The sequence below is a fragment of the Phragmites australis genome, chromosome 18 (genome assembly GCF_958298935.1).
Source record: "Phragmites australis chromosome 18, lpPhrAust1.1, whole genome shotgun sequence".
NCBI lineage: Eukaryota > Viridiplantae > Streptophyta > Magnoliopsida > Poales > Poaceae > Phragmites > Phragmites australis.
This window is the reverse complement of record NC_084938.1, coordinates 7,117,076-7,133,207: the sequence shown is the minus strand read 5'-3', so window position 1 is coordinate 7,133,207 and position 16,132 is coordinate 7,117,076. Positions and strand designations below refer to the sequence as shown.

The following is a 16,132-nucleotide window of genomic DNA, read 5'->3' as shown; positions in this document are numbered from 1 at the left end:
ACAAGTTTTGCTAGCTTTCTTTACACCATATTTACTCTTCCAAAAGTCAGAAGCATCAACATGCCACTCTTGACCCGAGTGATCATCTCCTTTTTACGGTAAATACTACTATACCTGTAGTTTCTAGCAAAAAAATCAATGCTCACATTTGCACTATTAACCTATTCATAGATTTGTTTATACTGAGTGAGTTGAAGAAAGAAAAGAACTAGTCTACGGTGAGTAGAAGACACTGAAAATATTGCTCTATTTGACTTCATAGCTGCTTCTTTTCTTTTAAAAGAGGGCATGAATTTTTGTGTGCACTACTATTTTAATAGATTGAATTAAAATACTAATTAAATAGGTGTACACCACTATTAATTAAAAAAATCAATTTGATAATTTTTTGGTGCATTGTGATTTTTACCAAATTTTTCTGTCCAATCCAAGTTTTTTAAGTCTTCCTGAAAATAATTTTTATCAAATTGTGTGCACTACTATTTTTTATCAATTACCTTTTCTTTTTCTCTCTTTCCTCTCATTGCAACGACAATCTACTTTCACCTATAGAGAGTATGCATGCACTAGTCCACCACTTACGCCACCACTAAAACAAAGTGCCACCACTAGGTCATCATATTATTAAACTAATTAAATAATTTAATTATACTGACTAATCAAATTTACACTAATTACTATTATATAATCTACCTACTCTGACTATGCAAATAATTAATATTATACAAATTCAAGCTAATTACCATTATACAAATTCACACTAATTACTATTACACTGACTAAGCAAATAATTATACAAATGTAATTAAACGGATTAAAAAATCTACTTATTCTAATTACTAATTGCTGCAAGTATTAATTAAATACATAATTTAAATACTTACTGTAACTCGCGCTACTGCTCCTCCTCGTCTTGGCCTGATTCTCATCTCCTCGCGCCACTACTACTCCTCACCTCATGCTGCTTCTCTCCACGCACTGCACTGCTGCTTCTCATCTTCTCTCCTCCCTTGCTCACGTTGCTCGTATACTCTCTGGTCACGTTGCGGCTCCTTATAGCGAAACACAGCAGCGCGCGTTCAAAAAGGCGGCAAAAGCAAAAGAACGCAACACGATGTGACCTGCCGTGCCGAAAGCACCAACCGACCCGAGCGTCGCTTTGGGCCGGCCTGTATTCAGCACATTAGGTGTCGAATACGGCACTGGTCACTATATTTGACACACAGGGAGTTTTCAGCACCTGACGTACCGAATACGGTGAACAGTATCGTATTCACCACCTCAGGTGCCAAATACATGAGTTTTTGATACCTCATCTATCGAAATTGATTTTTTGATGTCTAAAGTGTCAAATACATATGCTAAATTTATAAATACGCTAATATATTATCTATTTTAATAAATATGGTTACGTCTGCTATTTATTTTTAGATTTTTGCCCACTCTAATGGGACTCAGTTCCTCTGAGTCAGAAAGGAAGTATTTTATGAGAGGATAAATAATATCTCTGACATCAAACACTGTAGCAGCGGTACAATAGTAATAGAACTGTAGCAAATCCGTTAGTTACTATGAACCTGTTTGGCAGAGCTCCCAGAGCAGCTTCCCGACTGGAATAAGGGAGCTCTGCCAAACAGCAGCTTTCAGCTTTTAGCTCTTTGAGTAGAATCTGTGGGAGTGATTCTCTAAAATGAGCTAAAAGTTGGAAGTTGAAAAAAACAGCTTTCCCTGATTCACTTCCCGCAGAGAATCACTTCTCCATATATTTTATTTTAAAAAATCACTAAAAAATCACTTTCAACCACAGAATCACTTCTTACCTAAAATCACTCTCCGTAGAGTCTACTAAACAGATCCTATATTAATTTTTTACTATTTACAGCACTATACTATTAAATCTGATCGATTCATCTTAAATCAATGGCTCGTACTAGCTGAAGTCACTTGATTTCACCGAAGTTCAGACGATCTCTTTCCACTCTAACGAGGAACCGTGGCACTTGAGTTGCCTGTGTCGTATTGGCTTGACCGTATGGCAGTCTTGTTAAAAAAATGACAACTTGCTTCTGCGGTAGGTGTACTTCCTTTCCCACTAAAAAAAGGTGTAGTTCCCTCCATTATGAAGAGCAAGAACTCCTTAATCTTCATCCAGAATTAGCGCTATCCCTGCCCCCTCTTTCTCCCAAAATCTACACAAGAGAGCAGAGCTATGGAGGCCACGGTGGTGAGCGTTGGCAAGTCCGTGCTGAATGGAGCTCTCAACTACGCCAAATCCATGCTGGCGGAGGAGATCGCCCTGCAGCTCGGCGTCCAGCGCGACGTTACCTTCGTCGCGGACGAGCTGGAGATGATGCAGTCATTCCTGATGACAGCAGATGATGAGCAAGATGAGCAGAAGGTGCTCAAGACCTGGGTGAAGCAGGTCCGCGACCTGGCCTACGACGTCGAGGACAACCTCCAGGATTTCGCCCTTCACTCCGACAAGAAGCCATCTCGGTGGTGCATCATCTGCACCCTGTGGGAGAGGCGCGGCATTGCTAAGGGGGTGAAGGAGCTCAAGGCCAGGGTGGAGGACGTGAGCAGCAGGAACTTGCGTTACCGCCTCATCAAGGATGGATCTGCCTCCAAGCCTGCCGCTGCGGCCGAGCAGGCTGCCACTGCCGACGCGGCGGTATTCGGCTTTGGCATCGAGGAAAACTCCATGGTGAACCTTGCGGATCTGATCAGCAGCAAGGAGGTGGATCTCAGAGTAATCTCAGTGTGGGGAACAGGCGGAGACCTCGGAAAGACGTCCGAAATCAGGAAGGTCTACGACGACGAAGCAGTAAAGAAGAAGTTCGGTTGCCGCGCATGGGTTAGGTTGATGCGTCCTTTCAATCCCAGGGAGTTCATCAAGAACCTTGTGAAGCAGTTCTACGAAAATTCTCCCGACTCAATTGAAAAGGGTCACGAAGGCACAACTGTAGGGGCTAATGCTCTCATGAAGATCGAGAAGATGGAGCAGATGGATTTGGTCTTAAATGAGTTCCATCAACAGGTGAATGGCAATCAGTACCTGATTGTGATTGACGACCTGTCCACAATTGTTGACTGGGATTGCATCAAAACGTACTTCCCTGACAGGAAGAATTGTAGCCGCATCATAGTTTCAGCACAGCAAGCTGAAGTTGCAAGCTTGTGCACCGAGCAACCATATCAAATGTCAGAGCTCAAGTGGGTGTCAGCTGAGCAAACTCTCTATCTCTTCTACAAGAAGGTAATACGTACTCAGAGCACTAGTCTCCTACGTCTCTTCTTTTTTTCACTGCATGTTTTTTTTCGAAGAGACAGTAGGAGCTCTACTAATTTTTTTCATAGATAAGAGAGTCAAGTACAGAGGACACGCAGCATACCGCGTCCAAAACAAACCTCTCCTAGTTTGGGAAATCTAGAGACTAGAAACCGGAGGTACGACAACAAAAACACACAGGCATGAAGAGCAGAGAAAGAAACAATTACTTGGAGCCTAGCGCTTAAAACAACTTATTCTTCATTTAAACCATCAACTTGCTCTCTCCAAGCAGCTATCCTAACATCAACGAAGTCTTTAATCAGAGAAGCTACTCTATGCGCAAGCAACGTTTGGTTTTGGAAAATTTCGTTCCTTCCAAATGTGTCACTAGAAATATATGACAATACCATTGAAATCTCCTCTATGGTCATGATCAATATGCTTGTTGGCTTAGTGCAACCAAGCTCGAATAGTCTGGAAGGAGGCCATCTGAGCAATTTGTTCCAGACCATACCAGGTGGTTATCAGATGCCAAGTTTATTTGGTGAAAGTGCAATCCTTACACAGGTGAGTGGTCGTCTCGTCCTCTTGATCACATAGATGACAAGTTGTAGAATCCCCCCCCCCCCACCACGCTTGGCCAAATTGTCTCCCGTTAGGATTTTGTTTTGGAGAAGGATCCATGAGAAGTTTTTGTGTTTTGGTTCTGCTTTTGCTTTCCATATGTTGGACATATTGTGCCTTCTGAACTTTCCTATGAATTGTATGTGATCTGCACTTTTCGTATTGTACTTTCCATTTTCAGTCCACCTCCAGGTGATGGAGTCTTGGGAGCCTTTGGTGAGGCATAGTCCGTGTAAGTTTTCCTAGAGTAGTGTCAGTTGATCAAGCTCCGATTGTATTTCAATTGGACCAATCCAACTAATCCAATTATGATTGGGAAGCACCTTGCAAACCAGTTTTTTCTTTCTTCTAGATTTTGCGTAAATACTCGGTGCAATGTTCTTTAGTGCTTGGCCATTGATCCAGCTAGATTGCCAAAAAAGAGTTATCTTGCCATCTCCAAGGGTTACGACGGTTGAAGCGTTGAACAGATCCTGGTCCACCTGATCACAAGGTAATTGCATTTGTGCTCAAGGCCTTTCCTCTTCTTTCCAACTATACCACAACCATCAAAGATGAAGAGCACGAGTGAATCTCTGAAAAACTAAAATGCCGAGGCCTCCAAGTGTCTTTGGCATGCACACCATGTCCCAGTTTTACAAGGCAGTGCCCCCCCCCCCCTGGTGGCTTTCTCCGATTCGTCACCTCTTCAAAGGAATGCTCTTCTAATGCAGTTGAGCTTTTTGGTGAGCCATTTTTGAAGAGGGAACAATGTAAGAGAATGGATCGATTAAGATGACATGACTGTCTTAATTAGCATTTCTCTGCCCGCCAAAGGCAGGAACTTGCCTTTACAACCCGGTAGCCTGGTTCCCAGCTTGTCAATCACCGGTTTGATTTCTGATCTCTTCAGCCTTCTGGTGTGTAACGGCAGACCCAAGTAGCGCTAGGGGAATTCACAAATCTTCCTCGGGAAATTTTGCAGAAGTGACTCAGTGTGAGCACTCTCACAATGAATCGGGTAAATTTTTGTTTTCTGCATGTTCGTTGAAAATCCCGAGTATTTCTCGAGCACCAAAAGGATTGTGCTGAGAGTCGTGAGATTAGAGGTGTTTGGAAGAGCAAAAAAGTCTGCGTCATCTGCATGTAAAGAGCATCTCAAACTCGCCCCTCATGGCAACACCAATTTGATTATGTTTTTTTGTGCCGCAAGTTCTATCAAACGTTGCAAAGGATCAATTGCTATTATGAAAAGCATTGGCGACAGGGGGTCCCCTTGACGAAGGCCTTTGGCGTGTCAAATTTGTTGTCCCGGCTGTCTGTTGAGAAGAACCCTAGATGTGGATGTTCTTAGAAGCTCTGATATCCAGTTCCTCTATCTTTGACCGAAACCTAAGGCTTGCATCACTTCAAGCAGATAGGCCAATTTATGGAATCGAAAGCCTTCTAGATATCAAGTATATTGAACAAAGCCAGTTTTTTTTATCTTTGCAGCTCTCAGGTTACACTTTGAACGTAGATGAAATTATCATGAATGCATCTTTTCTTGATGAACACACTTTGGCTGATTGAGACAATATCTTTAAGTCTCTTTCCCAAATGGTTTGCTAGCACAGTTTGTTATAATCTTAGAGACACTATTGATTAGACTGATCGGATGGTAATCGGCCACCTGCAAAGCCTCCCTCTTTTTCGGCAACAGAAGAATGAAGGACTCATTCATGAGAGCAAGATCCAGACTGTTTAGGTTGTAGCAACTCTAGATAGCTTCTACCACATCTTCTTTTATAATGTTCTAGGAAATCTTGTAAAAGATCCCCATAAAACTGAAGGGCCCTAGGGATTTCTCATTTGGTATGCTCTTTATAGATTGCTCAATTTCTTCTTCTATGAATGGTTGCTCCAGATCAGCTAGATTCATCATTTGGTAGCCCATCTGTTCCCATCGAAGGCAAAGATCTCTCTACTTGTTAGTGCCTAATTGACCCTTGAAGAACCTGAGGAGTTCAGCCTCCTTTTCTTCGGCATTTATAGCCATACCTTCTTTTGTTTGTAGAAATTGAATGAAATGTTTCCTCTGTCACGCATTGGCTCTAATTTGCAAAAAATTTGATTCAAAAAATTTGATTCATGTCTCCCTTCCGAACCCATGTCATTCTAGAGTGTTGTCTCAAAGGGGTACGATCAATCATCACAAGTCCCAACACTTTTTTTCTTCAGCTGCCCACTGAATTCCCACTCATCCAGGGTGAGCATTCTCTGTTCTCGAGCCACATCCAATCTAAGGATAACTTCATTCGCAATTGCCAAGCACAACCTGATATTTCCGATCGATCTACGCGCCCAAACCTTCAACGCCTTTGTTGTTCAATTTAGCTTGATCCAGAGGCATAACAAAGGGTTCACTTTGTGAATGGCTGATCCAAGGCTTCCTGAATAGCTTCTAAGAAGTTTGCCATTTTAACTAAGAAGGATTCAAAACGGAAACCTGAAAATTTCCTGAATAGCTTCTAAGAAGTTTGCCATTTTAACTAAGAAGGATTCAAAACGGAAACCTGAAAATTTCACTGAGGCTTCCTTACCATGGACTAGTAACGCACAATGATCCGAGGCCATCAGGGAGACAGCGTGGAGAACTACCCTAGGGAATAGAAGGTCCCAGTCTGGGGTGACGAAGCAAAGGTCAATGCGGGTTAGCGTAGGGCATTCTTGTTCATTGCTCCAAGTGTAACATCTCCCTTTAAATGATAGTTCTCTAATTTGTAGTTCATCAATAGTTCGCTTAAATCTCCCCATCAAATGGTGGTTCAGTATGCCGTTGTTTTTGTCTTCGGCTCTATAGATTAGGTTGAAGTCGCCTAATAAAAGCCATTCAGCATGCACCTGTTGCTTGACTACCTTTAATTCTTCAAGGAAAGCCAACTTTTGTTCTTCTGATTGTGGTCCATACACCATTGAGCATTGTGATATCTACCGAGATGGTGCGTTCTGTTGTTGTAACATTACCCATGGAGAAGTGGTTTGAGGAACAAGCAAGGAGGATGCCAGCACTGGCCCCTATGGAAGGAAGGAAAGCAAATGTTTGTGCGAAATTGGGTCCTAGGGTTTCAGTAACATCATGTTGAGACCAAACTTGCATTTTGTTTCTTGCAAGCAAACAATTTTGGCCCCGTGGAAATCACCATGTTACACACAACGGATCTTCTCGTCGAGGAGTTTAACTTAGGGCCGTTCCAGCATAGAATATTGCAGTTAAACTAAGACATGGGAAGAACAAAAACACTGCTTGGAGTCTGATTGAAGGGGTGGGAAGGTACAAAAATTGACGAAAACAACATTTGACAGCAGATTAACATCTTCTGTTGTACTCTTCGTCTCCACCGGTTCACCCCACTTGTCCTCTTGAAGCTCATCAGGATGATAGGAAGCAACAAGCTACTGAAACTCATTGAAGCGAGACTAGATAAAATCCTAGGGGCATATTGACCATGACACATATATAACACTCTAAAGGCGTGATGGCCTTGACACAAACAACTACAACTGAACACAGCTAGAGAGCTACACTTCATAGAACATACTACGAACATCATAACACTAATACGATAATCCATGAGGAACCAGACGATGCATCTTCTTCTTGACAGAGCCCTTCCCATCACGCCGTAGCCACCTTTTTGGGGGCCACCCTCTTGGATTTCTTTGACTTGAGGTGATTCCCCTTATCCACCAGCATGGTGATGACCTCCATCGCGGATTTGTTGAGCAGCTGTCAAAGTGCTACAAGTAGCAACCAGATAAAGATTTATTACATGAACTGGGTGGTGAAAGCTCAGCTAGTTTTTTGGTAAGCACTTCTTGCGCAAGTTGTTTAGTAGATTTGCCTCGTGTACATTTGTTTGCAAATCTAACACTATGTTGAGGCATCTACGATGTTGTTGTGTAGAGGCACTCAGAGAAGGACTTGAAACAGATGGTACTGGAGACAGGGGAGGAGAAGGTGTCAGAGTGACTGAATCAAGAAAACTTTCAAATTCTGTACCTCAAGGTTGACGTGACCGGCATTGTAGTTGTTCTCATTCACCCTGATTTGGGTGCTCTCTCGATTGGTGTTGTCTTCTAGAACTGCCTCTTTAGCGCGCCCTTGGACCTCCCCCGTGACCGTGGAGGTCGACAGAAGAAGCATCTCACGCTGAGTGTCAGGAGCTGGAGTGCAAACTTAATGACCATCACAATCCCCGGTCTCGATCTCCTGGCTGGTGGAGTCACTGAACGTCCCACCGATGTCCTCCATGTTCGCGATGAAGGCCGCTAGAGGTGGGGAAAGGGACAAGGACGCCGGGTGTTGGAGAGTTTGGCTATGGAGACCTGCAAAAGTGAAGCTAGTAGCCATTTCATCAAGCATAGGATCGTAGACAAGGGGAGCTGAGCTTAGCGACTTGCTGGAGGATGCGTGAATCAGCAATATTTCACCTTCTTGGGAAGGGGAAGGAAGCAGCTGGTAGCAGCTGGTGGGGTGGAGTACAGAACGTGGTGATTAGCGACGTGAAAGATACCTTCTTGCACCACTGTTGCTTCTAGATTCCATATTGACGATGACGAACCAGGCTTCTCGGTGGAGAACTTGAAAGGAGGTGTGCAGCGCCATCCACGCAACTTCCATATCTCCCGCGGTGGTCCCCTCCCTGAACAGCACTGCCCTTATTGCGGCAAGGGCGTGAGAGCCACGACCAGAGGGAGAGGCTTCGGTGCCGGCTTGAGCTACGTTGATGTCAATCCTCGTTTGCATCTCCATCCCGATCCTTGCGGCCACCGCCTTCTCGGTGGCAGGGACGATGAGGAAAGTGATTAGCCTGTACGCCACCATCAGGGATGTCATACTGCCAATCCAGCAACCGTTGCCATTGCCTGTTGCTATGACGAGGATCTGGAGGGTTGTCGGTGAGAAACGCCAGATCCTGGATAACCTCCAAGTGGATGAAGAGCCTATAAGTATGCCCTCTCTTGACATCTGTTGGCCTATCATAGCGGATCTCAGCTTAAGGCAGAGGAATGGAGATTGGAGGCAGCTCACGATCGACATCTGGAATGGTCATCCAGACGATCTTCGAGATGAGATCAAGGTTGTTGCACCAGGCCCAAAGGTCATAAGTCCGCGTGCGCTCTCTTCTCCTGTATTGCTCCTCAACATAATGCAGAGCGCAACACCTCCCAATGACCAGTGCCGCAACCTCCTCAAACCAAGCATGAGTTGGAAGACCCTCAACACGCAGACGAACGCGGAAACCCTAGCTGATCGAGTCGGCTTGTCTTCTTTCACTCCACGCCATGAAGCGAAACTCTCGACCTCGGTAGTGCAGCAGCTGAGCATTGACAACTACACCTCTAGCACTTCTGCTACCAAAGATGACCAAGAAATCCTCCAGATGGTGCTTCACTAGTTGGCACTCATGGACAGTGACGCAGAACTCTATCATCAGGGCATCCGAGAGGATGAAAGGGCCCGTCTATGACCGGGCCCCTCCCAGGCAACAAATGGTAGCTCTGTCCAGAGGCAGCTCTTTCCTCCGCTTGAGGCAACCTATGGCCGAGATTGCGGTGAAATCCTCCAACGGTCTAGCCGTTGGGTCCCTAGGGAATATAGCCATCTCGAAGGAGGAGGAGGGGGTCAGCTTGGTAGGCGAAAGGGATGGAGGGTCTGTCTGCGCACTGCAGCGAGGAAGTTACGGGGGATGAACTTGTGAACATTGTTGTGGCTGTTTTGAAAAGGGACAGGAAGCAGAGCTTGTGGTCTGAAGAAGCGACTTGGGCTGATTCAAGCTACACTCAAAGGAACGATGACCAAAACGATTGCAGAACCAACATTTCGTTGGGTCATGGCAGGAAGCAACCTTGTGGTCGAGTGCAAGGCAGTTGAAGCACCTTCCTTGCAAGTTTCTTAAGGAAAGGTTCGAACATAGGCACTTCTTCGACTTCAATGTAGCTTCACCGGTGGGGGAGGGCTTTGAATACATGGACCTCTTACGCCACCAGAATTTCGGCTTCACCGTACTCCATTCTTCCGAGTTGAAGTCATAACCTCGAGCCCAATTCTCTGTCTCAGAATGGGAGCCCGCGTGAGGGAGATGATGAAAGCTGTCGCTGTCTCTTGTCACTGAGGCATCACAAATCTTGTTTCTGCGCTGCACAAAGGAAGGTGGGTGACCTTCTTCAATGGCCTTGAATCGAGGTGCCTTTTGTGCCTTCACACCGCCGCTGTTCTCTTCATGCCTTTGCCTGATCTGAGAGTGATGTTGAGAGAACTTTTCCCCAGATCCACTGCATGGTTGGTGAGCAGCCTGATCTGCAGTAACTTCTTTCCCCCACTGCTGAGAGGACCTCACTGACCGGGATGACACTGTTGAAGGGCTCGAGGAGGAGGCATTCACGCCTCTGAAGCTGATCTCAACTCTTCACCAAACTGTCACGCATCCGCCGGACTAGAGGAGTAAACGCGCGTTGAAGATTGAGTCTGAGGGATTACAGGATTTGTGGTGGAGAGATCTAGAGTTCGCTCGCTATAGTCTGGGAGACGCTCGGGGTTGTGCTGCAACGGCTCCATTCTCTTCACTGCAAGTTAACTTACCCATCTCCTACTTTTTACGGGCTTGCTTCGGTATTCCTCTTTGCCTAAAAGACGTAAACTGAAAGTATTATAATTAGTTAGTTTAAGGTGGGGGCAAATCAGTAAGCAGAAAGAAACAAGATTGCAACGGGAACTCAATTCACTACATGGCTATTGTTTTGTGTGTTCAGGTCGAGCGTGCTGTTGGTCTCGGCTCCGGCTCAAATGCTCCTGCTGGTGAGAACCGAATAGCCCCTGTCGCCTCCAGCTCCTCGAATCCTCCAAAGGAACCGAAGTTGGCGGATGGAGATGTCCTTGGTGGGGGAAGGGCGACAAAGGCATTGGCTTTCGAGGAAGCGCTGCTCATCGGGCGAGCAGAGGAGAAAGCTCAAGTCATCGAAATGATTAGCAAGCCCGAGCAGCGTTCCGTGGTCTCGGTGTGGGGGATGGGAGGCATTGGGAAAACCACTCTTGTCAAGGGCGTCTACCAAAGCCCGGAGCTTGCTGGCCTCTTTCGGAAGCATGCTTGGGTCACTGTGAAGCATCCATTTAGCCTCGAGGTGTTCCTCAGGGGGCTGGCAGAGAGATTACAGGAAAATGCACAATCGATTTCTGCTGGGGAGAACAAAAGGCCAGACATCACCAGGATGGCACGGGGAAATGGCAAAAATCTAGCGACCATGAAATACGAGGATCTGAAGCGTGAGCTAGCTGGGCTTCTACAGGAGCCCGAGTGCCTCATTGTTCTTGATGATGTATCGTCCACTCTAGAGTGGGACTCCATCATAAAGTACATGGGACAAGCTAGACGGATCATAGTCACCACAAGGGAAAGGAGTGTCGCGAAACATTGTTCTTCCAAGGAAGGCGATGACATTAACATCTACCAGCTTCACGCCATGGGAGAGAAGGATGCCCTCGACCTCTTCAAAAAGAAGGTTCGTACTAGCGACTATCCATTTTCTATGCATTCATTTAGAGATTGCTGGCAATAGAGTCAGGGAAATACCAATGGTGATTATTACAATGATAATAAGTAGTTTGAAAAAATCTTAAACCCATATGAAAGCTGAGCATACTTGATTACAATTTTTTTTTTCGCACCGAAAGTGCGAGCTCAATGATAGTCTTGTTCTACAATTCAAATTATTGTCTCAAAATTGTCTGTCGATCTTTGCACTAAGTGACAAATTCTGTATTATTAATTCAAAACTCCCAAGAGTGAGTCGTACTAACATTGCGTTAGGTGGGTTCATTGTGTACCTTTTGTGATTTTTCCAGAAATTGTAGCATAATTCCTTTCTTCATAGTGACTTCCTGCGGTTTGATCATGTAATGTCTTGGTAGATAAGCCTTAATATGAGTAACTGACTTTAGTAACCAACTGACTCCTTTGCAAAACAGGGAAGTTTCGAACAGTAACAGTTATTAAGCACAAAACAAATATTGGATTGCTTGATATGGTACACATCACAAGCATAACAAAACAGTAGGGTCGGGGTCATTGTTTTGTTGTTGGTTTACTGCTATCTCCATAGTGAAATTGGAGACATGTAAAGGATTGGTGGATGGTGGAGCTGGAGGATTTGTTCAGAACCGACAGTGATCTCTATTTTCCAGTTTACTGTCTTACCGTGCAAAAAATGAGTATCATAAAAATGTAGGGTTTCATCTCCGTAAAAACAGGGGAGCGAACGTGATGAAATAATTCAAATCACACAGTCAATGATCGAACGTGGGACAAGTCAAATATGCTCTCGAACACATCCTTTTTTCCCTGGCCAATTGCTACTTTTTTTAGAGGAACTACGGCAGGCTTATCGCTGACCTAAATTTTCATGAAGATATGCAAGCACTGCTTAAACTGAAACGTGACGAATTGTTCCTTCTACCATTGAGCTGCACCCCTCCTCCAGTTTATAAACTAGGTTCCCTCTATAGACTTGGGGATATGCTCATGTCTCGTTCTAATTATGATGTATACAAGACTTTTTTAATCCTTTTCTTCCGAAATTTAGTATGATCTTTAAGTTTCACGTGGTTTAATAATATCCCTTCCCTAACATGTTTAGTTGTCTTCATTTTACTGGGCCTTTTTAACAATAAAATCAATACAAAATGCAGATCTGCATGATATCCTTGAATGAACTAACCTAGAAACCATTAGGTTAATACTTTGTACGAAGTGAGGGCAAAAGCGAATGCTGGCTATTAATTGGTACTGTGTGCTCTATTTATCAGATTAAGCTAGTTTCTCAAATTCTCAAACCTATAACAATGATCATTTTTTTGTTTGGGTACTAAAGGTGTTATTCAATTAATCACAGGTATTCAAGAAGGATGAATACAATGATTTAAGATCTGATCTGGAGGAGCAAGCAAAACTTATCCTAAGGAAGTGCCGTGGACTTCCCCTCGCAATTTCTACCATTGGCGGCTTTCTATCTGATAAACCTAGAACTGCGCTTGAATGGAAGAAGTTGAATGATCATATTAGTGCTGAATTGGAGATTAATACAGAACTTTACATGATAAAGGCAATCCTTATGAAGAGTTATAATGGCTTGCCATATCATCTCAAGTCCAGCTTCTTGTATATGTCCATTTTTCCTCAAGACCACAAAATTAGGCGGAAACGTTTGGTGAGGCGGTGGATCGCAGAGGGCTACTCAAGTGAAATGCGTCACATGTCTGCCGAAGAAGTTGGAGACAAGCACTTGGCTGAACTTTTCGACAGGAGTATGATCCTACCAACGAACAGAGTAACTCATAGCACTGGAAAAATTGATTCTTGTCAACTTCATGACCTGATCCGTGACATCAGCATATCCAAGTCTATGGAGGAAAACCTTGTTTATATACTGGAGGAGGGGTGCAGCTCAAAGGTACAAGGAACGATTCGTCACCTTTCAGTAAGTAGCAATTGGGCCAGAGAAAAGGATGTCTTCGAGAGCATATTGGACTTGTCCCACGTGCGATCATTGACTGTATTTGGAGAGTGGAGATCATTTCTAATTTCTGACAAGATGAAATTGCTTCGGGTGCTTGATCTGGAAGACACATCAGGTTTAAGAGACCATGATCTCGCTCACATTGGGAAGCTCCATCACCTCAGATATCTTTCCCTTCGAGGATGCAGGGGTGTTACACAGCTGCCAGATTGCTTGGGCAATCTGAGGCACCTCCAGACACTGGACGTCAGAGATACATTCATAATGGTTTTGCCAAAAACTGTTGTCAATCTTGAGAGGCTTCAGTATCTGCGTGTTGGCTTTGTGCGACAGGATGTGCATAAAGACGACATATATGAAAAGTTCGTGGACAAAATTTTGCAGCAAATATCTGCTACGGGGGCATGCCGCAATTGGTGTTGTTTCTATTCCTGCTCGCTGCTGGACTTGTGTGCATACCAATGCAGACCAAAACTCCTACATGCCGACATGAACAGTCAAGATATCTCAAAGTTCTGTAGCTTCTTTCTTACCGCTGGCTGGATGCATCATACTCTACATGGTTTAAGAGTTACCAGAGGGATCGGGGACTTGAAGGCCCTGCACACACTAAGTGTCGTCAACGTTGCCTGGGGGAAACACACAATGAAAGTGCTTAAAAGGCTTACACATCTGCGTAAGTTGACAGTGACCGGCGTCTACGACAGGAACAGCAAGGACTTCTGGTCTGCAATTGCCAATCATAATCGGCTGCGATCTTTGTCTGTGCAGCGGTTGTCTGAATCAGTGGGGATGCCAACCTTAGATGGTTGTTTAGGTGAGACAACGTCCATGGATGGAACCGCCGTCAATGGGCCAGCTGTGGCGGAGGCCCCAGATACTGTCAATGGCGGCTCGTCCTCAGGTGGCACCTCGCAGTCTAAACTCCGGCGCTCGCTGGCGGGCGAGGTGCTCTTTCCTCCGAAAGATCTCGAGAGTCTCAAGGTGGAAGGCAAGCTAGTCAACATACCGCAGTGGATCCACCAGCTCCAGAATCTATCCAAGTTGCAGCTATGCTACACCCGGCTGGAGCTGGATGCGATTCAGGTCATTGGGAGGCTACCGAACCTCTCGATCCTGCGCCTGAGGTCTTTGTCTTTTCTAGGCAAAGAGCTCCATTTCTTGCGCTCGTCGTTCCCGAGTCTCGTTGTGCTGGAGCTCTCTGACTTGCCGCAGGTCCAGCTGGTGTATTTCGAAGAGAGAACAATGCCTTGCCTTGAAGTGCTCCAAGTCTCCAGTTGCCTGAGCAACGGTGTTCTATCAGGGCTTCGGCTTCTGACAAGCCTCAAGGAAGTTTCACTGACGAGGGTGCACTACTCGTCGATCGTGCGAGTGCAGAACCAACTCAAAGAGTGTGCAAAGCCTGTCAATTTGAAGGTGAACTTTGGAGAGAGATTGTAAGCCGACCAGTTTTGCAGGAACCAACATGCTCATAAACCGCCTTTTGTTGTTGCACAATGCACACGTCCGTGTGCTGCAATCGGTGGCAATCGGCAAATTAGAGAGCCCCATGCTCTGAATCAACAGTTGGGTTTTGCCGTCATCATTAGCCAGACCATGCTTCTTCTATGTGAGATAGGCGCTATTTGGGGGAGCTAGAGATTGTCCAAAGCTGCTAGAAGCATCTGATCTGAGAAGCACGGGTTTGAGCAGCTTGCCTATTCGGCAACTCAACTTTTGGATGACTGGCTGGTTTTCTTAGCTGAAGCTTGACCGTCTGAAATACCCTGGAGGAAATGTTTTCCTGATTCTATGCTAAGTCCTACTTAGTACTAAGAGTTTTAATTTCTTTTGATGGTTTCATATGAACTTCAGTGTTGCCATGGGTTCGCCCTCATTCTGTACCAACAAAATCCACATAATTTTTCGTTTGAATGGAATCCACTGATATTCACAGAAGACTCATGAAATTCTATACAAAACACATGTGTTTGCTCACATATCTATTATATATATTATATATAACTAGGAGCGATACCATAGTTTGATTTCATATAAGATTTAAAAAAGAGGTGATTATTTACTAATTTTTCTTTTGATTTCTTTATTTATTTTTACTAAGTAAAACATATCTCATATCCGTAGCTAGTTATGAAGACGGTAGGACGAGAGTGAATAGTAAAAATAGGTAAATTATTTAAATTTTAAACGTTTTTATTAGATGGGAGGAGAGTAGGAGAAAAGCTAACGTGAGAATATTTTATATAGTACAAATAAAAAAATTATTATAAAAAATAAAGGAAAATAGCTAGAATTTAAAAAAACATCGGGCCCTTATTCTCTCCTCATCTAATATCGTAAGACATCAGACTCTTAATCCTCTCGCCTAATGTGATCTCGTGTAACGCTCTCCTCACGTAGCCAATAAATAATTCCCCAATCACGAGCCCCCAATCAACAGGCGCATCTATTGCTGAGAATTCGTTGGCGACGGAAGTAGCAGAGAGGCAGCGGGTGTTGCTCTGGAGTCTGGTGCGTGCGCTCAACGACAATGAGCACTACTCCAAAATCCAAATCCACATGCCGTGTTCGCTGCCGGGAAAAAGAGAATTTTTTTCTCTTATCGGCACGACACCACCGGCGCCATGACTGACCCCTCCATGCCGGCCATGTCGCTGACCTTCTCGCTCGCCATATCTGCCGTCAGCATAGCAACCACACTAT

General features: G+C 44.6%; 1 protein-coding gene across 2 annotated transcripts; it reads left to right on the top strand.

The window, feature by feature from the left end:
- Nucleotides 1-2,006: 2,006 nt before the first annotated feature.
- On the top strand, nt 2,007-15,386 carry LOC133898455 (probable disease resistance protein RF45). Of its 2 annotated transcripts, XM_062339157.1 has the most exons (3): nt 2,010-3,256; nt 10,670-11,416; nt 12,806-15,385. In XM_062339157.1, exons 1-3 carry the CDS (start codon nt 2,210-2,212, stop codon nt 14,867-14,869), a joined length of 3,858 nt encoding a protein of 1,285 aa, XP_062195141.1. In that variant the 5' UTR covers nt 2,010-2,209; the 3' UTR covers nt 14,870-15,385. The 2 variants fall into 2 exon arrangements, with proteins under 2 accessions (XP_062195142.1, XP_062195141.1); XM_062339158.1 differs by lacking the exon at nt 10,670-11,416 and having other exon boundaries at nt 2,007-3,256; nt 12,806-15,386.
- Nucleotides 15,387-16,132: the final 746 nt, after the last annotated feature.

What these genes read in the sequence shown, in the direction of transcription:
- LOC133898455 (XM_062339157.1), top strand. Translation starts at nt 2,210, where the DNA reads ATGGAGGCCACGGTGGTGAGCGTTGGCAAGTCCGTGCTGAATGGAGCT. An exon ending in TCTATCTCTTCTACAAGAAG is followed by an intron (nt 3,257 to 10,669) that starts GTAATACGTACT and finishes TTGTGTGTTCAG; the next exon opens with GTCGAGCGTGCTGTTGGTCT. An exon ending in TCGACCTCTTCAAAAAGAAG is followed by an intron (nt 11,417 to 12,805) that starts GTTCGTACTAGC and finishes AATTAATCACAG; the next exon opens with GTATTCAAGAAGGATGAATA.